The sequence below is a fragment of the Nerophis lumbriciformis genome, linkage group LG08 (genome assembly GCF_033978685.3).
Source record: "Nerophis lumbriciformis linkage group LG08, RoL_Nlum_v2.1, whole genome shotgun sequence".
NCBI classification, from domain to species: domain Eukaryota; kingdom Metazoa; phylum Chordata; class Actinopteri; order Syngnathiformes; family Syngnathidae; genus Nerophis; species Nerophis lumbriciformis.
This window is the reverse complement of record NC_084555.2, coordinates 8,301,219-8,326,300: the sequence shown is the minus strand read 5'-3', so window position 1 is coordinate 8,326,300 and position 25,082 is coordinate 8,301,219. Positions and strand designations below refer to the sequence as shown.

The window sequence follows — 25,082 nt, the reverse complement described above, 5'->3', positions numbered from 1 at the left end:
TTAAGCTGTTCAACAATTTTCTCACGCATTTGTTTACAAAATGGTGACTTTTGCCCCATCCTTGTTTGTGAATGACTGAGCATTTCATGGAAGCTGCTTTTATATCCAAGCATGGCACCCACCTGTTCCCAATTAGCCTGTTCACCTGTGGGATGTTCCACATAAGTGTTTGGTGAGCATTCCTCAACTTTCTCAGTCTTTTTTGCCACTTGTGCCAGCTTTTTAGAAACATGTTGCAGGCATCACATTCCAAATGAGCTAATATATGCAAAAAATAACAAAGTTTTCCAGTTTAAACGTTAAATATCTTGTCTTTGCAGTCTATTCAATTGAATATAGGTTGAAAAGGATTTGCAAATCATTATATTCTGTTTTTATTTACGATTTACGCAACGTGCCAACTTCACCGGTTTTGGGTTTTGTACATTAGATGTCACATTCACTGATGGCGGAAGCTGCCTTGCAAGGCGCGAACCACGACCCATCAGGAGTAATTGGGTGACGTGTAATGGCCAAGGACACAACGGCCGTGACTTGGATGGCAAAAGCTGGAATCGAACCTGGAACCTTCAAGTTGCTGGCACGGTCGCTCTACCATCTGCTAACACTACAGTGCTACCTTAATTTTCATATCATTCGGTTTTTGACGTAAACTTTCACCACCTCGGTTATCGTACCCGTAGCCCATTTGCCTGCTTATTATTGCGCCTTGTGGAGATTCTGTGCTTTATTAAACTGACTACAAAGTGGGCCAATAGGGGGCCAAAGAAAGTTGCGTGTGGTGGCGCTTTGATTAAAAAGGTGCGAGAACTTGAGGCAAAGAGCGAAGGTGTCGTCTGCGTGGGTTCGCCTTCATTCCGCATTCCATCCAGCTGTATAATCACTCGCCATGCAGCAATAGATCAGTGTTTTTCAACCTTTTTTGAGCCAAGGCACATTTTTTTCATAAAAAAAATATGGAGGCACACTACCAGCAGAAAAGGTTAAAAAATGAAACTCCACCAGGTTGTCGTGCCTTATTTTGAGTTTGTTGTTGTTTCCTGTGTGTAGTGCTTTAGTTCCTGTCTTGCGCTGTTATTTTGGTGACTCTTCCTGTTTTGTTGTTGTTCTCCTGTAGCAGCTTCACGCCTTCCTTTGAGTGCTATTGCCCGCAATTGCTTTGTTTTCGCAATCAAGACTATTTAAGTTGTGCATACGCTATCCTTCTATGTGGGGACATTGTTGATTGTCATGTCATGTACGGATGTGCTTTGTGGACGCCGTCTTTGCTCCACACGCTGTAAGTTTTTGCTGTCGTCCAGCATTCTGTTTTTGTTGACTTTGTAGCCAGTTCAGTTTTACTTTTGTTTTACATAGCCATCCCTATGCTTCAGTGCCTTTTCCTAGCGGGACTTGCCTTTTGTATTCATTTTTGGTTTAAGCGTTACATACCTTTTTACCTGTCTCTCGCTGTGCTCTGCATATTGGGATTGCCAAGCTCTACACAGCGCAGGCACAAGACAGCGACACATTATTATGATTATTGATTTGCAAAAAATATTTTTTGGACCAATTAGGTGAAGTGGCATAATTTCCCACGGCACACCAGACAATATCTCAGGGCACACTAGTGTGCCGTGGCACAGTGGTTGAAAATCACTGCAATAGATGATATCTGTCTATTACCTGACACCTTCTATGTTAGCTACCTCTCTTTGATTATAATGTATATTTTCTGCAGGATCTTCTCTCTATTTTATGTTGCTCTTTTTTTTCTTTTGCTGCAGCTGTTACATATACTGTAATATTGTACATGGTCATTAGGGTTTGTTATATATTGTATATATTATATACGAATATAATATAATATAATAATATAAGGCTCTGCGATAAGGGGGCGACTTGTCCAGGGTGTACCCCGCCTTCCGCCCGAATGCAGCTGAGATAGGCTCCGGCACCCCCCCATGACCCCAAAAGGGACAAGCGGTAGAAAATGGATGGATGGATAATAATATAATATATCAGTATATATTATATAGTGTATATATAATATGTATATATTACATATATGTTATATTTTATACTGCTACTATGGTACATTTTTAGTCTATGTAATACCTGCATTATCCTTTCCATCCTTACCCTTTCCATCTTTTGAAAGTGAGCTACTGTGTGGAACAAGTTCCCTTGTGGATCAATAAAGTTTGTCTAAGTCTAAGTCTAAGGTTCTCCTTTTCCTTTTATCGCCGTCTTTGCCAACAAGTTTTCAATAATGATGTTAAATGTTTATTTATTTATCATATATATATATATGACGGGGGATGCTTACAAACATCAGTTGTCTACCAATCTAAGGTAATACGCAAGGACATTAACACATCCGACACATATGTAGGATTAACCGAGGGTGAATTCAAAACCAGATGGAACAACCACAAGGCTTCTTTCAGGAACAAAAACCTGCGAAATACCACAGAACTCAGCAAACACATTTGGGACCTCAAAGACAATAATGTTGAATATTCAATAACATGGCAAATTCTTGCATCCAGCACACCTTACAATAGTGGTAATAAAAGATGCAACCTATGCTTGAAAGAGAAACTGTTTATTATCTACCGTCCAGACCTGTCATCCCTCAACAAGCGCAGCGAAATTGTAACAACATGCCGCCATAGACGGAAACACCTCCTAGGTAACACATGAACCAATCACCACGCCCTTAGGCCAGCCTGTACCCACCCACTCTGTGCCCTATATAAACCATGGTATGCGAATGCTCCCATTAAAATCTCCTGACGATTGAGGGTACCCCCCTCATGAAACAGGCCTGTAGAGATGAAATAGTCTTGTGATTTTTTTCCCCCACACATACATATATATATATATATATATATATATATATATATATATATATATATATATATATATATATATATATATATATATATATATATACAGTATATGATGCATTCTATTTTAGTTACTTTATTGAGTCTACAACCCCCCTGGCGCTGTTTTGTATTGTTTTTGTACTTGTTTTGTTTATTATTATTTCTTGATTGTATGTAAATGTTGCAGATTATAAATAAACCATGAATTGATTAACGTGGACCCCGACTTAAACAAGTTGAAAAACTTATTCGGTTGTTACCATTTAGTGGTCAATTGTACGGAATATGTACTTTACTGTGCAATCTACTAACAAAAGTTTCAATCAATCAAATCAAAGGTTTATAAAATTAAAACAAATAAAAAAACTTAAATAACAATATGAATAAAATAATAACACCAGATCAAAAAACAAAGATATTTCAGAAAATAAACGTATAAATGAAACTGAAAAATATATCATCTAATATTGCTCGTATCGAGCCAATATCAATATGACCTTGGTATCGACAGTGTCGGTATTCGGATCGACCCACCCCCTATTGTGCACGAGCGTGATCTATACACGCGCGCGCACACAAAACACGCTCACTCTATAGTCTGGTCTCGAGCAGGACTTTTCACTCCTTCCTTCTTCCTCCGCTAACTTTTCAATGGAAATTAGTCCCGTGCTCGCCACCTTTGCGTCCTTTTCTGCGCACTGATTTTGTTTTTTTTTGGGGGGAGATTAAAAAAAAAGTTCCGCGGCAGTCATGCTGGAGAGAATCAGCATTTCGGAATTCGTGGTCCTGACAAAAGAAGACCTGTCCTCGCCAGGCACGTCCACTTTCCAGGCTAAAATGAGCGAATGTCGGAGTACTGTTTCCACCGTGGAGGAGGTGAGTGATTGTGGGTGAGGTGAGGTGTTTACCTGCGTGTGCGTGCTGGCTGACTTCCGTGCACCTTGAGACCGGACTACTTTCCTTTTTCTCGTGTCACTTTACCAAGAGGTGTCTTTGAACGCACCTTGGTTCTACTGAAATGTGTTTTGTGTGTGTGTGTGTGTGTGTGGGTGGGTGTGTGTGGGAAAAGTTAAAATGCTTTGTTTATTGTTTATTGTAGATGAATTGGCCGTGTTGACATATTAACCTCAGTGTTTGCAAACCTGTACAGTGTACTCCAGTGGTTCTCAAACTTTTTTTTTTTTTTTTTAATACCACCTCAGAAAACACTTGGCTCTCCAAGTACCGACCAACATGAAAATACAGTAACGTAGTAGGCCTAACTATTAATTAAAAACAAGGCAGAGGTTTTACAAGCCCCAAAACCAGTGAAGTTGGCACGTTGTGTAAATGGTAAATAAAAACAGAATACCGGTACAATGATTTGCGAATCCCTTTCAACGTATATTCAATTGAATAGACTGCAAAGACAAGATAGTTAATGTTCGAACTGAGAAACTTAATTTTTTTTTATTGCAAATAATCATTAACTTAGAATTTAATGGCAGCAACACATTGCAAAAAAGTTGGCACAGGGGCATTTTTACCACTGTGTTACATGGCCTTTCCTTTTAACAACACTCAGTAACTGTTTGGGAACTGAGGAGACCAATTTTTGAAGCTTCTCAGGTGGAATTCTTTCCCATTCTTGCTTGATGTACAGCTTAAGTTGTTCAACAGTCCGGGGGTCTCCGTTGTGGTATTTTACGCTTTATATTGTGCCACACATTTTCAGTGGGAGACAGGTCTGGACTACAGGTAGGCCAGTCTAGTACCCGCACTCTTTTACTATGAAGCCACGCTGTTGTAACACGTGGCTTGGCATTGTCTTGCTGAAATAAGCAGGGGCGTCCATGATAACATTGCTTGGATGGCAACATATGTTGCTCCAAAAGCTGTATGCACCGTGGTGCAGTGGAAGAATGGCCGTGCGCGACCCAAGGGTCCATGGTTCAATCCCCACCTAGTACCAACCTCGTCATGTCCGTTGTGTCCTGAGCAAGACACTTCACCCTTGTTCCTGATGGGTGCTGGTTAGCGCCTTGCATGGCAGCTCCCTCCATCAGTGTGTGAATGTGTGTGTGAATGGGTGAATGTGGAAGTAGTGTCAAAGCGCTTTGAGTACCTTGAAGGTAGAAAAGCGCTATACAAGTACAACCCATTTCAGCATTAATGGTGCCTTCACAGATGTTTAAGTTACCCATGCCTTGGGCACTAATACACCCCCATACCATCACAGATGCTGGCTTTTCAACTTTGTGCCTAGAACAATCCGGAATTGTTCTTTTCCTCTTTGTTCCGGAGGACACGACGTCCACAGTTTCCAAAAACAATTTGAAATGTGGACTCGTCAGACCACAGATCACTTATGGTAAATGGGTTATACTTGTATAGTGCTTTTTCTAGCTTCAAGGTACTCAAAGTGCTTTGACACTTTTTCCACATTCACCCATTCACACACACTTTCACACACTGATGGCGGGAGCTGCCATGCAAGGCCCATACAGGACCCATCAGGAGCAAAGGTGAAGTGTCTTGCTCAAGGACACAACGGACGTGACGAGGTTGGTAATAGGTAGGGATCGAACCAGGAAACCTTAGGTTGCTGGCACGGCCATTCTCCCAACCCCGCCACGCTGTCTTATCCACTTTGTCTCAGTCCATCTTAGATGAGCTCAGACCCACCGAAGCTGGCAGCGTTTCTGGGTGTTGTTGATAAATGGCTTTCGCTTTGCATAGTAGAGTTTTAACTGGCACTTACAGATGTAGCGACCAACTGTAGTCACTGACAGTGGTTTTCTGAAGTGTTCCTGAGCCCATGTGGTGATATCCTTTACACACTGATGCCAGTTTTTTGATGCAGTACCGCCTGAGGGATCGAAGGTCACGGGCATTCAATGTTACATGCAGTGATTTCTCCAGATTCTCTGAACCTTTTGATAATATTACAGACCGTAGATGGTGAAATCCCTGAATTCCTTGCAATAGCTCGTTGTGAAATGTTGTTCTTAAACTGTTCGACAATTTGCTCACGCATTTGTTCGCAAAGTGGGGACCCTCGCCCCATCCTTGTTTGTGAATGACTGAGCATTTCATGGAAACTGCTTTTATACCCAATCATGGCACCCACCTGTTCCCAATTAGCCTGTTCACCTGTGAGATGTTCCAAATAAGTGTTTGGGAATCAGTCTTTTTTGCCACTTGGGCAAGCTTTTTTGAAACATGTTGCAGGCATCAAATTCCAAATGAGCTAATATTTGCAAAAAAAAAACGTTTTTCAGTGTGAATGTTAAGTACATTGTCTTTGCAGTCTATTTAGTTGAATATAGGTTGAAAGGGTTTTGCAAATCATTTTTATTTACGATTTACACAACGTGCCAAATTCACTGGTTTCTGGTTTTGTATTTCACGAGTATATTTAATATTTTTGGCGACTGTCTGTAACAAGCACCAAGGTAGTTGGTGCTTGTCGTGGCGGTAATCCTAGAACCCGTTGGTGGACACCGGCGGTGTCTGAAGAGGGAGTCCTATCGGGTTCTTTTGGCTCATAGGACTCCTGAGGCAGCGGACAGGTACCGACAGGCCAAGCGGTGTGCGGCTTCAGCGGTCGCAGAGGCAAAAACTCGGACATGGGAGGAGTTCGGGGAAGCCATGGAAAACGACTTCCGGACGGCTTCGAAGCAATTCTGGACCACCATCCGCCGCCTCAGGAAGGGGAAGCAGTGCACTGTCAACACCGTGTATGGCGAGGATGGTGTTCTGCTGACCTCGACTGCGGATGTTGTGGATCGGTGGAGGGAATACTTCGAAGACCTCCTCAATCCCACCAACACGTCTTCTTATGAGGAAGCAGTGCCTGGGGAGTCTGTGTTGGGCTCTCCTATTTCTGGGGCTGAGGTTGCTGAGGTAGTTAAAAAGCTCCTCGGTGGCAAGGCCCCAGGGGTAGATGAGAGCCGCCCGGAGTTCCTTAAGGCTCTGGATGCTGTGGGGCTGTCTTGGTTGACAAGACTCTGCAGCATCGCGTGGACATCGGGGGCGGTACCTCTGGATTGGCAGACCGGGGTGGTGGTTCCTCTCTTTAAGAAGGGGAACCAGAGGGTGTGCTCTAACTATCGTGGGATCACACTCCTCAGCCTTCCCGGTAAGGTCTATTCAGGTGTACTGGAGAGGAGGCTACGCCGGATAGTCGAACCTCGGATTCAGGAGGAACAGTGTGGTTTTCGTCCTGGTCGTGGAACTGTGGACCAAATCTATACTCTCGGCAGGGTCCTTGAGGGTGCATGGGAGTTTGCCCAATCAGTCTACATGTGTTTTGTGGACTTGGAGAAGGCATTCGACCGTGTCCCTCGGGAAGTCCTGTGGGGAGTGCTCAGAGAGTATGGGGTATCGGACTGTCTGATTGTGGCAGTCCGCTCCCTGTATGCTCAGTGCCAGAGCTTGGTCCGCATTGCCGGCAGTAAGTCGGACACGTTTCCAGTGAGGGTTGGACTCCGCCAAGGCTGCCCTTTGTCACCGATTCTGTTCATAACTTTTATGGACAGAATTTCTAGGCGCAGTCAAGGCGTTGAGGGGATCTGGTTTGGTGGCTGCAGGATTAGGTCTCTGCTTTTTGCAGATGATGTGGTCCTGTTGGCTTCATCTGGCCAGGATCTTCAGCTCTCACTGGATCGGTTCGCAGCCGAGTGTGAAGCGACTGGGATGAGAATCAGCACCTCCAAGTCCGAGTCCATGGTTCTCGCTCGGAAAAGGGTGGAGTGCCATCTCCGGGTTGGGGAGGAGATCTTGCCCCAAGTGGAGGAGTTCAAGTACCTCGGAGTCTTGTTCACGAGTGAGGGAAGAGTGGATCGTGAGATCGACAGGCGGATCGGTGCGGCGTCTTCAGTAATGCGGACGCTGTATCGATCCGTTGTGGTGAAGAAGGAGCTGAGCCGGAAGGCAAAGCTCTCGATTTACCGGTCGATCTACGTTCCCATCCTCACCTATGGTCATGAGCTTTGGGTTATGACCGAAAGGACAAGATCACGGGTACAAGCGGCCGAAATGAGTTTCCTCCGCCGGGTGGCGGGGCTCTCCCTTAGAGATAGGGTGAGAAGCTCTGCCATCCGGGGGGAGCTCAAAGTAAAGCCGCTGCTCCTCCACATCGAGAGGAGCCAGATGAGGTGGTTCGGGCATCTGGTCAGGATGCCACCCGAACGCCTCCCTAGCGAGGTGTTTAGGGCACGTCCGACCGGTAGGAGGCCACGGGGAAGACCCAGGACACGTTGGGAAGACTATGTCTCCCGGCTGGCCTGGGAACGCCTCGGGGTCCCACAGGAAGAGCTGGACGAAGTGGCTGGGGAGAGGGAAGTCTGGGCTTCCCTGCTTAGGCTGCTGCCCCCGCGACCCGACCTCGGATAAGCGGAAGAAGATGGATGGATGGGATGGATGGATGGATGGACTGTCTGTAACATTATACACTGTTTGAACAGTAACACTGTTTGAATATTTGATTAAGTGAATCTTTGCCATACCTCTAAATCAAGGGTCTGCAAAAACATATTTTTTGTGTTTAAGTCAAAATCCACATATGTTATGTTAAAAATGTGTGTGATAGGTTAAATGCATGTATGTCAGGTTAGAAAAACATGTATTCTAGGTTAAAAAAGTATGTAGGTTGTGTTAAAATGTGTATATTAGGTAAAAAAATATTTATGCCAGGTTAGAAAACATGCATGTCATGTTAGAGAAAACATGTACTGTAAGTTAAAATACATCTATAATAGGTTGAAAACATGCATGACACGTTAAACACATATTTGATGTTTAAAAACAGGTATTGTTATGTTAGAAAATCATGTATTCTAGCGTTTAAAGCATGTTTCCAAGGTAAAAATTAGTATAGTTGGTAAAAACACATGGATGCCAAGTTAAAAACATGTTAAAAATGTGTATATTAAGTTGAAACACATCCGGCACATTAAAAAAATGTACAGTACAGGCCAAAAGTTTGGACACACCTTCTCCTCATTCAATGCGTTTTCTTTATTTTCATGACTATTTACATTGTAGATTGTCACTGAAGGCATCAAAACTATGAATGAACACATGTGGGGTTATGTACTTAAAACAAAAAAAGGTGAAATAACTGAAAACCTGTTTTATATTCTAGTTTCTTCAAAATGGCCACTCTTTGCTCTGATTACACAGTTTACCAATAATAATTTACGTAAAACCGCGAGTAATGAATAAAGTTTTCATCAATTAATATATTCTGTAGACATACCCTCATCCGCTCTCTTTTCCTGAAAGCTGATCTGTCCAGTTTTGGAGTTGATGTCAGTAGGCCAGGGAAGCTAGGGTCGATATTCTTCTCTTGATCATCTTCGGTGGCATAAGGGACGGTGTGAGCCAAGACATCCAGGGGGGTTTAGCTCGCTCGTCTGCGGGAACAAACTGCCGCCGTTGCTTGCCGTGCTACCGAGGTCCTTTGTCCCTGAATAGCTCACACACTCCGGCAGATTCAATGGGGGTCTGGCGGCAGATTTCTTTGACTTTATCGTTGGAAATGCATCTGCTTTGAGTGTCGCAGGATATCCACACATTCTTGCCATCTCTGTCGTAGCATAGCTTTCGTCGGTAAAGTGTGCGGAACAAACAACTGACCATTTCGTCAGCTTTCCCCACACCCTCGTATTTTGAACAAATTTCGTCCAATTTCTTGCCACTTTCGCAACTTGAATCCGTCCCTGTTCGTGTTGTTACACCCTCCGACAACACACCGACGAAAGTGAGAAAATGGCGGATTGCTTCCCGATGTGACGTCACATTGTGACGTCATCGCTCCGAGAGCGAATAATAGAAAGGCGTTTAATTCGCCAAAATTCACCCATTTAGAGTTCGGAAATCGGTTAAAAAAATATATGGTCTTTTTCTGCAACATCAAGGTATATATTGACGCTTACATAGGTCTGATGATAATGTTCCCCTTTAAGCTAAAAATATTTTTCGTTTCAAAAACATGTCCAATATTTTATGTCAAAAAACAGGTAAGTCTGACTCCATCCATCCATTTTCTACCGCTTGTCCCTTTTGGGGTTGCGGGGGTTGCTGGAGCCTATCTCAGCTGTCTGACTCATGATAAAAAATAATGTATTATAGGTTAAAAAAACACGCCAGGTTAAAAAATGTGTCTATTTACCGTATTTTCCGCACCATAAGGCGCCCTGGGTTAAAAGCCGCGCCTTCAATGAACGGCATATTTCAAAACTTTGTCCACCTATAAGCCGCCCGGTGTTGTAAGCCGCATCTAACTGCGCTAAAGGAATGTCAAAAAAACAGTCAGATAGGTCAGTCAAACTTTAATAATATATTAAAAACCAGCGTTCTAACAACTCTGTTCACTCCCAAAATGTACGCAAATGTGCAATCACAAACATACGTATATCAACATGGACAGAGCTGCGTGAAAAAAGCCACCCGGCCTCTTCGCGTAAACTTAAACTTACCTTAACCACTCGCTCATCTTTTCTTCATCCATCCCTTCGAGTTAGCTTTTATGATGACGCCGGCTGGAAAGGTCTCTTTTGGCAAGGTCTTCCTTTTGAATATCACCATGGGTGGAAGTTTCTGGCCATTAGCATGGCAAGCTAGAACCACAGTGAAGGATGACTTCTCATTCCCTGTGGTGCGAATATTCACCGTACGTGCTCCCGTTGTATCCACAGTGCGGTTCACAGGAATATCAGTTGCTGTGAAATAGTAATCCGTGTGCGGATGGAGAGATTGCGTCTTTTTATGAACCGGATCCTTGTCGCTTTGTAGGAGCCATTTTGTGGTCTTTACAGATGTAAACACACAAAGGAAATGAAACGTACGGTGATATCCGCGCGCTTTTTCTTCTTCTACGCGGGCGGGTGGTTGCTTACAGTAGAAGAAGAAGCGCTTCCTGTTCTATGGGGGCGGGTGCTTACCTTGGCGGTTGCTTGCGTAGAAGAAGAAGCGCTTCCTGTTCTACCGGGAAAAAAGATGGCGGCTGTTTACCGTAGTTTGCGAGATCGAAACTTTATGAAAATGAATCTTAATATTTATCCATATATAAAGCGCACCGGGTTAAAAGCCGCTTTTGAGTAAATTTGTGGTTTTTAGGTGCGGCTAATGGTGCGGAAAATACGGTAGTTAAAAAACATGAATGCCAAATGGTAAAAATGTGTATATTAGGTTTAAACAAATATACCTAAAAAAACATGTAGGTTAAGCTAAAAACATAAGTTTTGTTTTAAAAACATGTTATGTAAAAAAACCACAAAAAAACATGTACAGCATGTTATGTTAAAAACAGGTATGTCATGTTAAAAACATATTTATTGTTAAAAACATGTATGTTATGTTAGAAAAACATATAGGTCAAAAAAGATGCAAGGTTCAATATGTGTATATTAGGTTGAAAACATGTATGTTATGTTAAAAATGTGTTTATTAGGTTAAAACATGAATGCTATGTTAAACATATGTTAAAAAAAAATTGTATACTTGGTTAAAACACAAATGCCACGTTAAAAACATGTATGTTGTGTTACGAAACATGTATGCTCGGTTAAACACATTTGGTTAAAAACATGAATTGTTTTTAAAAGATTGAAAGTTAGGGCTATGGTGTTTATTTTAAATATGCATACAATTACAATATAATACATCGCTTATTTTCAGTTTCTCATTACAGCATGTCCGAAAAGTTAGGTTAAAAATGTCTATACAAGGTTATGTTATGTTGAAAAACCTGTCTTAGGTTAAAAACATTTATGTTAGATAAAAAAAAAAAAGTATGTTGAATAAAACATTCTATTGTATTGAAAATAAATTGTGTTATGTACGTTGAAGACCGAAATATCATCAATCTTTGTAAACAAAATGGTTTGTAGAAAACTCTTGACTTGTCTTTAATATTTAAAACAACATGTACGGTATGTTATTGTTAGGTAAATATGTTTGGGTCATAGAATACTCCAAATTGTCTTTATTGTTATAGCTTCTAAATTGTTATGTCTAGAGATCGACATGTAATCAAGTCCAAGATGTTCCTCACAGAGCATAGAAATATAACACGACTAGAAATGTGCATCTGGCCCTTTTGTCTTTTGGCCTATTTTCGCTAAGTTTGTTGCCTGAATGATACAGTTTTTTTTCTCCAAAGCTTTTCTGCTGAAGGAAAAAACATAGGAGAGGCTGCTGTGAACTTTGCCATAAAGCAAATAATCCAAGTGTGCGCGCAATTTAGTCCTTCCTCTTTGTCTTGTGTGGACTCAACCCTGGAACATGTTTTTGGACTGGGCTGCAGTGACGTGTCAGCAAATAAAAAAAACAAGTACCACAGCAGATGAATATAAGACGATGCAGTATAATTGGTATCGTTTTGCAAAAACTGGCACATAGAGTATGTAAAATGCACTAACCCCCCCTGTAATTGAAACATGACATGGCTATATTTAGTGTGGGGCATATTTGATTGAATGGTAAGGGGTTACTTCTGGTTATAGGGTTAGGCAACATCAACATCAATCCCCCACACCCCTCCCTCACGTAGATGCCACTGCCACAGTAGACGATAATGGTGGGTATTTTCAGAATTTCTATAAATAAATAGATGGAATCAGTTTCCTGTGATATGGAATCCTGTAAGTGCGTCATCGTGCTTACTGCTTACCAAATGGATCACGTTTTAACGACGTGAATATGCTTCTGCAAACAGTATATTGCATACTTGCCAACCTTGAGACCTCCGATTTCGGGAGGTGGGGGGTGGGGGTGGGCGTGGTCGGGGTGGGACGGGGGCGTGGTTGGGGGCGTGGCTAAAAGGGGAGGAGTGTATTTACAGCTAGAATTCACTGAACGTCAAGTATTTCATATATATATATATATATATATATATATATATATATATATATAAGAAATACTTGACGTTCAGTGAATTCTAGCTATATATATATATATTTTTTGAATTTCAGTGTTCATTTATTTACACATATACACACACATAACACTCATCTACTCATTGTTGAGTTAAGGGTTGAATCGTCCATCCTTGTTCTATTCTCCGTCACTATTTTTCGAACCATGCTGAACACCCTCTCTGATGATGCATTGATGCGTGGCACGCACAAAAGTGCTTTAATCAAATGCACTAGATGGCAGTATTGTCCTGTTTAAGAGTGTCACAACATTGCTGTTTACGGCAGACGAACTGCTTTACGGTATACAAAAAAGTGACTGCTGTTGTTGTGTGTTGTTGCCACGCTGGGAGGAAGTTAATGAAACTGCCTAACAATAAACCCACATAAGAAACCAAGAACTCGCCCGCCATCATTCTATAGTTATAACGTGATTGGGCAGGTACGCTTTTTTATATTGTGGAGGACCTGAGTCCGCCTGAATTACGGGAGATTTTTGGGAGAAAATTTGTCCCGGGAGGTTTTCGGGAGAGGCGCTGAATTTCGGGAGTCTCCCGGAAAATCGGGGAGGGTTGGCAAGTAGGGTATATTGGCGTCATGCAGGCAAACAGTAACGGGCGCACGCCATCCAACTAAGTTTTGGATGCATTGCGCATTCAAAGGTAGGTTCCCCTGACCGCACGGCACTGGTGTGTTTACACTGTGACGACATAGTAAACGAGATTTGTCGTAATGGGAATGTCAGGACATTAGTTTAGCGATAGCCAGAGGTGGGTAGAGTAGCCAACAATTTTACTTTGTAAGAGTACTGTTACTTAGAGTAATATGACTCAAGTGAAAGTAAAAACTAGTCCTCCAAACAACTACTTGATTAAGGCCCTGTCTACATTAAGCCGGATAACTGCTTTAAACAAATAATTATTTAGCCTAAGCCCCGTTTCAGCCACACTAAACCACCGTTTAAAGGGGAACATTATCACCAGACCTATGTAAGCGTCAATATATATACCTTGATGTTGCAGAAAAAAGACCATATATTTTTTTAACCGATTTCCGAACTCTAAATGGGTGAATTTTGGCGAATTAAACTCCCTTCTATTATTCGCTCGTGACGTCACATCAGGAAGCAATCCGCCATTTTCTCAAACACATTACAAACACCGAGTCAAATCAGCTCTGTTATTTTCCTTTTTTTCGACGGTTACCTTGGAGACATCATGCCTCGTCGGTGTGTTGTCGGAGGGTGTAACAACACGAACATGGACGGATTCAAGTTGCACCAGTGGCCCAAAGATGCGAAAGTGGCAAGAAATTGGACGTTTGTTCCGCACACTTTACCGACGAAAGCTATGCTACGACAGAGATGGCAAGAATGTGTGGATATCCTGCAACACTCAAAGCAGATGCATTTCCAACTGGACTGGACAGATCAGCTTTCAGGAAAAGAGAGCGAATGAGGGTATGTCTACTGAATATATTAATTGATGAAAATTGGGCTGTCTGCACTCTCAAAGTGCATGTTGTTGCCAAATGTATTTCATATGCTATAAACCTAGTTCATAGTTGTTAGTTTCCTTTAATGCCAAACAAACACATACCAATCGTTGGTTGGAAGGCGATCGCCGAATTCGTCCTCGCTTTCTCCCATGTCGCTGGCTGTCGTGTCATTTTTGTCGGTTTCGCTTGCATGCGGTTCAAACCGATATGGCTCAATAGCTTCAGTTTCTTCTTCAATTTCGTTTTTGCTACCTGCCTCCACACTACAACCATCCGTTTCAATACATGCGTAATCTGTTGAATCGCTTAAGCCACTGAAATCCGAGTCTGAATCCGAGCTAATGTCGCTATATCTTGCTGTTCTAGGCGCCATGTTTGTTTGTTTTGGCATCACTATGTGACGTCACAGGAAAATGGACGGGTGTATATAACGATGGTTAAAATCAGGCACTTTGAAGTTTTTTTTAGGGATATTGCGTGATGGGTAAAATTTAGAAAACCCTTCTGAAATTGTGATAATGTTCCCCTTTAAGGTTCCTCTCCTTGGATAATTTTTTAAACGGTAAGTGCGCCATGTCCCGTATTTTTCGGACTATAAGTCGCAGTTTTTTTCATAGTTTGGCCGGGGGCGCGACTTATACTTAGGAGCGACTTATGTGTGAAATGATTAACACATTACCGTAAAATATCAAATAATATTATTTAGCTCATTCACGTAAGAGACTAGACGTACAAGATTTCATGGGATTTAGCGATTAGGAGTGACAGATTGTTTGGTAAACGTATAGCATGTTCTATATGTTATAGTTATTTGAATGACTCTTACCATAATATGTTACGTTAACATACCAGGCTCGTTCTCAGTTGGTTATTTATGCGTCATATAATGTACACTTATTCAGCCTGTTGTTCACTATTCTTTATTTATTTTAAATTGCCTTTCAAATGTCTATTCTTGGTGTTGGGTTTTATCAAATAAATTTCCCCCAAAAATGCGACTTATCCTCCAGTGCGACTTATACATGTTTTTTTCCTTTATTATGCATTTTCGGCAGGTGCGACTTATACTCCGAAAAATACGGTATTTCTTGAATCTCTGGCTCTTAGCTTTGTATGGACTCATCGATCGTTTACAAATTGAGTTTGGAGAGGAAGTGACACCAGAAAGAACGCACCACAGCCAGCTTCATAACAGACACTTGTGGAAATCAAACATGAATACCTTTAAGAGAAGAAAACGCGCGATTGCAGCTATTTGGGATACAACACATCTCAGACGGCAACATAGCAATGTTGAGCGACGGTTTTGGATAAGGCCTGGAAGAACGGCAGCCTGGTGGGATATGTTAACGAGTGTGTTGTGCCACAGAAATGGCAAGATAACTTTCGAATGTCCAGGGCAGCTGTGATTCTACTTTGCGAAAAGCTTCGTCCATTTGTCGAAGGGGAATCAACGATTATGCGGGCTCCCATGGACGAGGGAGTACTACGGAAAACAGCAAATGCATTTGGACTGGCAAAGCAGAATTTAAGTTATTGTCCGCGATGTATGTCGAGCGATTACTCAACGTCTAGTTTTGTACTCCATAATTATTGTGAAGCCATGAAGTGGTTACGGCCGTCAAGTACGACCGCCAATTTCAGCCTACAAGCACAATGTCCTGACCAGATATCGAGATCCCTAGATTGATTGTTGTAAAATGTTATGTATCACATTGCTTACTTTCCCACGACCATTAAAGATATGATTCATGTATGATGGCTCAGGTGTGATTCACTACAATAGTGTAACAGCTGCTGATGATGAGGCAAGCAAGGTTTACTGTCAAGAGAAATATGGCAATAGTCTACATTGAAACACAGGGTAAGGATACACTTCCAGGTCAGAGGTAACTATGACGCACACATTTCTTTTCACGCATGCGTACTTGGTTGCGTTGCACCGGCAGGGGGAGGGGGTTTAAACGGTGGCATTGTGTGTGTGTGTGTGTGTGTGGACAAGGCTAAGATTAGGTGGGATATAGCCTGGATAACCTTAGAAGGGGTCTAAGTAAGTGAAAAAAATCTACTTAAGTACATGCATGACTGGTGAGTAACTTATTAATTTAGAAGCAATTTTTAATGGTACTTACACACACTAATTACAGTTGGAGTGTGCGTGTATGTGCTTATGTGCATGAATGTGTGTGTGTGTGTGTGTGTGTGTGTGTGTGTGTGTGTGTGTCTGCGTGAGACAGACGGATGGACAACATGTATCACAAAAGATGCACATTTTGCAGTCAGTTATGACGTTATAACAAGGCTAATTTTAGCATATGTGCAGCTAAGATATATATAAAAACATCTACAACTTACTGCGACATGTTTACCCCTGTTGGAAGTGGAATTCCTGTTGTCTGAAATGTGAAAATTTCCATTGACACAGATGACAGCGCATGATATAAATGTTCCTTTTCTCAATTTGTAAGGTAAACATGAATTGAAGATAGTGTTTAATAATAATAATCAGGGTTTCCCCTAGATTTCCAAGATACCTGTGGCGGTGGGGGCGTGTCATATTTGCTATCATGCATATTTTCTTTTAAAAAGGCAAAACATTAATACATTAATTTAAAACAAATCTGTTATTATATTATTAATATATATATATATATATATATATATATATATATATATATATATATATATATATATATATATATATGTATGTATATATATATATGTATATATATATGTATATATATATATATATATATATATATATATATATATATATATATATATGTATATATATATGTATATATATATATATATATATATATATATATATATATATATATATATATATATATATATATGTATATATATATATATATATATATGTATGTGTGTGTGTGTGGGAAAAAAATCACAAGACTACTTCATCTCTACAGGCCTGTTTCATGAGGGGGTTCCCTCAATCATCAGGAGATGATCTCCTGATGATTGAGAGAACCCCCTCATGAAACAGGCCTGTAGAGATGAAGTAGTCTTGTGATTTTTTTTTCCCACACATACATATATTGCGCTCTACTACGGTATCGAGCACTATTTTTTGGATAACCTTATTAAGACATATATATATATATATATATATATATATATATATATATATATATATATATATATATATATATATATATATATATATATATATATAATTTCGTCCATTGTTCAATTGTTGCTGCTCATTGTAGAATGTACAAACCCTGTTTCCATATGAGTTGGGAAATTGTGTTAGATGTAAATATAAACGGAATACAATGATTTGCAAATCATTTTCAACCCATATTCAGTTGAATATGCTACAAAGACAACATATTTGATGTTCAAACTGACAAAACATTTTTTTTTTTTGCAAATAATCATTAACTTTAGAATTTGATACCAGCAACACGTGACAAAGAAGTTGGGAAAGGTGGCAATAAATACTGATAAAGTTGAGGAATGCTCATCAAACACTTATTTGGAACATCACACAGGTGAACAGGCAAATTGGGAACAGGTGGGTGCCATGATTGGGTATAAAAGTAGATTCCATGAAATGCTCAGTCATTCACAAACAAGGATGGGGCAAGGGTCACCGCTTTGTCAACAAATGTGTGAGCAAATTGTTGAACAGTTCAAGAAAAACCTTTCTCAACCAGCTATGCATTGAATTCAGGGATTTCACCATCTACGGTCCGTAATATCATCAAAGGGTTCAGAGAATCTGGAGAAATCACTGCACGTAAGCAGCTAAGCCCGTGACCTTCGATCCCTCAGGCTGTACTGCATCAACAAGCGACATCAGTGTGTAAAGGATATCACCACATGGGCTCAGGAACACTTCAGAAACCCACTGTCAGTATCTACAGTTGGTCGCTACATCTGTAAGTGCAAGTTAAAACTCCCCTATGCAAGGCGAAAACCGTTTATCAACAACACCCAGAAACGCCGTCGGCTTCGCTGGGCCTGAGCTCATCTAAGATGGACTGATACAAAGTGGAAAAGTGTTCTGTGGTCTGACGAGTTGTTATAGGCGCAAAGTTGAAAAGCCAGCATCTGTGATGGTATGGGGGTGTTTTAGTGCCCAAGACATGGGTAACTTACACATCTGTGAAGGCGCCATTAATGCTGAAGGTTACATACGGGTTTTGGAGCAACATATGTTGCCATCCAAGCAACGTTACCATGGACGTCTTTGCTTATTTCAGCAAGACAATGTGTGGCTCATTATGAAGCCTAAAATACCACAACGGAGACCCCGGACTGTTTGAACAACTTAAGCTGTACATCAAGCAAGAATGGGAAAGAATTCCACCTGAGAAGCTTAAAAAATGTGTCTCCTCAGTTCCCAAACGTTTACTGAGTGTTGTTAAAAGGAAAGGCCATGTAACACAGTGGTGAACATGCCCTTTCCCAACTACTTTGACACGTGTTGCAGCCATGAAATTTTAAGTTAATTATTATTTGCAAAAAAAAAATAAAGTTTATTAGTTTGAACATCAAATATCTTGTCTTTGTAGTGCATTCAACTGAATATGGGTTGAAAAGGATTTGCAAATCATTGTATTCCGTTTATATTTACATCTAACACAATTTCCCAACTCATATGGAAACGGGGTTTGTACTTTGTTGAAAAGTTTTTTTGTAGAGATTTCTCCAATCCTTTTAGTCATTTTTTATTAAAAAAAAAAACGACTGGTAACAAATCCAGCATATATTTCTGGTGTTATTGTAGACTATACTCGTGTTTAGAGACTCTAGTTCTGTCGCTTCATGTCCCTGACCAAAGGCCAGCTGCAGAGAACATGCCGTTACCTTAAAAGTCATCGTCATCTTAAATTTTGTCAATTGCTGTCCGCGGCTATATCTCGGATACATTAAAATATGTCCCCAGCGCAGACATGCTGCCTCTGCCCCAGACTATCCCGTTTAATGGCTTACGTCATCACAACATCCGGTGTCGGCAGAGTTGTTCGGGTGGTCAAAGTACGTCTTTTTTCTGCGGCCAAATTTCCGGTGCATCACTAGTCAATAGTACGAAAATGATAAACTATATATATGCATTCATACTGTAATTACTTGCTGGTCTTAGAGTGTATGTTTGTGTGTTACGTTTATTTTTCTCATGGTCTTGAACACACGGTGTTGGCGGAGAATGAGGAGGTGTTGTTGTGTGTCCGGGAGTGAAACTCGGTGGCGGATGTGTTTTGAAATACTTGTTGGAATTAGGCCCGTTGTTAGCGTAAGATTGGCAATAACAGCTAAAAAGAGTGTCAATACATTATATTTCTTTAATTTGTTTTCATTTTGAAAACTCTAATTTTTAAGGAGTTGCGGCTAATGTTTTGCCGTGGTGCACCACCACAAACAAATACATTAAAGGGAAACCCCGATAATGATATGTCACTTTTTACATTGTGTAGTATGAGTGTGAGCATGTGACTGCCAGGCTCTGTTTAATTGGTGAAATGGAGTTAACCATCACTAGTGCTTACTTTGTGGGATTGGTGAAACACTGTCAGGTCTTATCCAAATCCACTTCGTGTGTGTCCACCCACATGGATTTCAAACAGACTTACGGTTTGTTGCCACTGTGTTTATCTTCTGCCACGGCGCCAAAGAAGAAACCTCCCATCTCATATCTGGGCTTTAATCGCTTGCCCGTTTACTGAGTCACATTTCACAGCACCCACTCTGCCTTTTAATTAGTGGACCCCACGCTTTAGGACGGGAGGAAACCTGACCAAAAAGTGACAAAGTGAAGGCGCATGTAAGGACACAGAGGCTGTGTTATAAGACTAGATTTCTGGCTCATTAGAGCTTTTTTCTGGTGACGTGTAAAAGCAGCGTGTGTGAGGTCCAATAAACAAGATTGAAACGCGGTTTGCAAGAAACAAATAGACTGCTGTTTTTGGTCGGATATGTCTGGAACCCCTGGGAGTCTCCCCCACGAGCCTGGGAGCCCTTAAGCTATGCCACGATGCTTAGACTCTGCATAAATGTCAGAAAATGCATGGTTTGCATTTGGAGTATCAAGTTTCCTTGGAGGCCCTCTTAGACTAAAAGATGACGACATCCAAAGAAAAGAGAGTGACATTAGTATGTCCGGCAACTTTAGCTGACTACCAAAGTCCAGTATTTCCCATTGAGAGTAATTCCAAAAGTTGCGTAATGTTGGACTTTTAGGTAAATCAAAGGAAAGATCTTAACAAAAATGGCAATGATGCCAAAATGGCTCCTTATGGCATTGCTTACAGCCACTAAAGCATGCTGACTTTTGATTGCTATGGTATGCTGGTATATTTAGGTATGATCTTCTCAACGAACAATACTAAATAAATTAAACTTAGATAACCTCCTGTGAGTAAGCATCCTCTGCAGTGGATGAATTTGTTGGGGGGAAAAAAACCCTCAAACTAATTTTTGATTTTGCCTTAGCAAGAAACTGCAGCGCTCAACTTTTTAAAATGCTCTGGCTTGATGTTGATTTATATCGGATTTACCATAGATACATGCTACCGATTAGCATTAGCGATTTTACATGGCGATTTCATTTGTCCCATTCTCTTCTGATTGCCAAGCAATTTTCCATCAGTATGTTAGCATACTATATAATCATATTCAAATGAAAGGAACAAATGTGTACCAATATCATGTGGCGATAATACATTTATATGGTTGGGGCCATGTTGAGGGGCAGCCGTAGTTGCGAAGTGGCCAATGACGAAAATGAGTTTGACACTCCTGCTTTAAAATATGAGTTTAATTTCTATAATATAGTGAAATTTTCATTTACCGTATTTTTCGGATTATAAGTCGCAGTTTTTTTCATAGTTTGGCCGGGCTCCAGTGCGATTTATATATGTTTTTTTCCTTCTTTATTATGCATTTTCGGCAGGTGCGACTTATACTCCGGTGCGACTTATACTCCGAAAAATACGGTACTTAATTGGTTCTTGAACAGGGTTCGTAAATCGAAAAGAGGGTATAGTGAAGCAAATTTCTCCAAAACAAAACCCCAATGTAAATATGAATAATGGGCTCCAGCCTCAACAAAAGTCTATTTTTAGTGAAGGTTTGTACACCTTGAACACAATATAAAGTGCTATACAATACCGTACACTATAATAAACAAATATAACAAGAGGATGATGGATCAACTATATATTTATTAAAAACAAAAACAACAACAAGAAGCTGGACTGTCCTGTATGTGCTGCTTTGCCGACACACGCACACACACAAAAGTCCCTTTTGTGCCCTCACAAACGATCAGAAATCGTAAAGATCCTTAAAGGGGAACATTATCACCAGACCTATGTAAGCGTCAATATATACCTTGATGTTGCAGAAAAAAGACCATATATTTTTTCAACCGATTTCCGAACTCTAAATGGGTGAATTTTGGCGAATTAAACGCCTTTCTATTATTCACTCTCGGAGCGTCACATCGGGAAGCAATCCGCCATTTTCTCAAACACATTACAAACACCGAGTCAAATCAGCTCTGTTATTTTCCGTTTTTTTGACTGTTTTCCGTACCTTGGAGACATCATGCCTTGTCGGTGTGTTGTCGGAGGGTGTAACAACACGAACAGGGACGGATTCAAGTTGCACCAGTGGCCCAAAGATGCGAAAGTGGCAAGAAATTGGACGTTTGTTCCGCACACTTTACCGACGAAAGCTATGCTACGACAGAGATGGCAAGAATGTGTGGATATCCTGCGACACTCAAAGCAGGTGCATTTCCAACGATAAAGTCAAAGAAATCTGCCCCCAGACCCCCAGGAAAAGAGAGCGGATGAGGGGATGTCTACAGAATATATTAATTGATGAAAACTGGGCTGTCTGCACTCTCAAAGTGCATGTTGTTGCCACATGTATTTCATATGCTGTAAACCTAGTTCATAGTTGTTTGTTTCCTTTAATGCCAAACAAACACATACCAATCGTTGGTTAGAAGGCGATCGCCGAAATCGTCCTCGCTTTCTCCCGTGTCGCTGGCTGTCGTGTCGTTTTCGTCGGTTTCGCTTGCATACGGTTCAAACCGATTTGGTTCAATAGCTTCAGTTTCTTCTTCAATTTCGTTTTCGCTACCTGCCTCCACACTACAATCATCCGTTTCAATACATGCGTAATCTGTTGAATCGCTTAAGCCGCTGAAATCCGAGTCTGAATCCGAGCTAATGTCGCTATAATTTGCTGTTCTATGCGCCATGTTTGTTTGTATCGGCATCACTATGTGACGTCACAGGAAAATGGACGGGTGTATATAACGATGGTCAAAATCAGGCACTTTGAATCTTTTTTTAGGGATATTGCGTGATGGGTACAATTTTGAAAAAAACTTCGAAAAATAAAATAAGCCACTGGGAACTGATTTTTAATGGTTTTAACCCTTCTGAAATTGTGATAATGTTCCCCTTTAACTTTAACAACCATATTGCTACAATAATAAACATTTACCGGTAAATAAGTAAAATCCATTTTCGATGTCATCAACAAAGAAGCAGAGAGAGAAAGGAGCAGACAGAGAGGGTCGGGGGGAGGGGCAGTGTGCTCTTGGAAGGACGAACGAGGGGTAGTCTTCTCCTCTGCTGTGATATAAGTCTGCTATGACATCTTTTTCCATAAAAGTCTGTTCTCGCTACAATTAAAAGCTGGCTGTAGTACAAAGCAGTCTTCCTCAATCTCTTCAATACGAGCAAGCACAAAACGGCTGCCAGCAGTACGAATGTAGTAGTACATCAACGAATGAAAGGTTTGCACACAGAGACATACTTTGCTCAGTCCAAAAGTTTGTAAGCCGAAAAGTTGGCAAACAGAGGGGTCCGTAAATCGAGGTTCCACTGGAAAGATATGTGGTAATATAAAATGCTGAAATGTGCTCTCATTGTCTTGTTTTTCTTTTGACAGTCCCTGGAAAAGGATCACATCGCTCTGCAGAAGATGAAGAAGATGATTAAGGCCATCCACAGTTCCGGAACCAGTAAGTGTACCAGTCGTTCAAAGCTCATCGGCTCTTGGCAGGCTGCACTTTGCACTTGACATTTAATAACTCTCAATAATAAAACGTTCATAGTACCGTATTTTCCGCACCATTAGTCGCACCTAAAAACCACAAATTTACTCAAAAGCTGACAGTGCGGCTTTTAACCCGGTGCGCTTTATATATGGATTAATATTACGATTCATTTTCATAAAGTTTCGATCTCGCAACTTCGGTAAACAGCCGCCATCTTTTTTCCCGGTAGAACAGGAAGCGCTTCTTCTTCTACGCAAGCAACCGCCAAGGTAAGCACCCGCCCCCATAGAACAGGAAGCGCTTCTTCTTCTACTGTAAGCAACCACCCGCCCCGGAAGAAGAAGAAGCACGCGGTGCATGCTGGGATATGTGACGTTTCATTTCCATTTGTGTGTTTATGTAAAGACCCCAAAATGGCTCCTATTAAGTGTGTTGTCTGTCTAATTATAAATAATGCAGACGAGGCGTGTTAACTGAGTTCTCAACGTTTACTCACAGCGTGCTCATAACCACATTCTAACTGCCAGCATACAACAACGCTTCTCAGGGCTACCGCGCATGCTCGTCACTATCGTTGCATGCTGGGTAGTGTAGTTGTTATATTTGCTAGCTCATAACATCACATTAAGAGACACGCTTACGCGCTTAATTCAATACTCGCCGTCATTCCGGGTGGATTGACAAAAGACCTCCAGCCGCTAGATATTGGTGTCAACAGGGCATTCGAAGCTAGACTGCTAACTGCGTGGGAACAATGGATGACCGAAGGCGAACACACCTTCACTAAGACAGGGAGGCAGCGCCGGACGACATTCGCCCAACTTTTCAATTCGGACACCGAAGGAGAAAAATTCGAGGGATTTATGAATGAAGAATAACTTCAGAAAGTGAGCGTTATGTTTATTTTGTGTGTTGTGACATTAACGTTCGAGCAACATTATGTTGCTATTGCTCTGCACTATTTTGAATTTTACTATGTTTGTGATTGCACATTTGCGTACATTTTGGGACAGAGTTGTTAGAACGCTGGTTTTTAATATATTATTAAAGTTTGACTGACCTATCTGACTGTTTTTTTGACATTCCCTTTAGCGCAGCGTAGGCACGGCTTATAGTCCGGGGCGGCTTATTGGTGGACAAAGTTATGAAATATGCCATTCATTGAAGGTGCGGCTAATAATCCGGTGCGCCTTATAGTGCGGAAAATACGGTAAGTACTGTAGGAATGAAAGTGTTTACAAGCATCGGTAGGCCAACCTGCAAATGGCGCAGGATTTTGTCAGTTCGAGTGCGCTGTGAGGTCAGTGAGTAATTGTTTTGTAAGTGTGTGGGTCATTTTGGCCCCTTGAGACACATGCACCAGCTCGAAGGAAGTGGGTAACATACGGTAGGATTCTTATGAACTTCCCATTATCCCGACCCAGAAGTGAGTCAGAGATCCTCTGTCCAGAATTTAAACAGGCAAAAACAGTACCACATATACAAAGATAGGGAGGGGGGCCATTTATCGTAACCCCCCCCCGCCTTCTCTCATTATGTTGTTTTGGGCTTCAATCACTCTCGATGTCAACACTGTATGAGTCACTGTGTGCTGATCTCACTGGGTCACATGTGCAGAAAAGAGACTCTCTCTCTGGTGCCACAAACCTCAAAGCTTACGACTCCTCTGCCAAGTAAGTGTGCGTGTGTTTAAACAGATGAGTTGTAAAACGTATCCCTTTTGTGCACATTGTGTGATGGATACATGCATGGAGTTTG

At 41.2% G+C, this 25,082-nt stretch overlaps 1 protein-coding gene across 1 annotated transcript in view; it reads left to right on the top strand.

The window, feature by feature from the left end:
• The first annotated feature begins 3,447 nt into the window (after positions 1-3,447).
• Positions 3,448-25,082, top strand: part of asap3 (ArfGAP with SH3 domain, ankyrin repeat and PH domain 3) — a 72,436-nt gene continuing 50,801 nt past the window's right edge. Inside the window, exons 1-2 of the mRNA XM_061968199.2 lie at positions 3,448-3,749; positions 23,216-23,288. Of these exons, the coding sequence (XP_061824183.2) occupies positions 3,624-3,749; positions 23,216-23,288 (199 nt within the window). The 5' untranslated portion in view covers positions 3,448-3,623. The remainder of the gene's footprint in view (positions 3,750-23,215; positions 23,289-25,082) is intronic.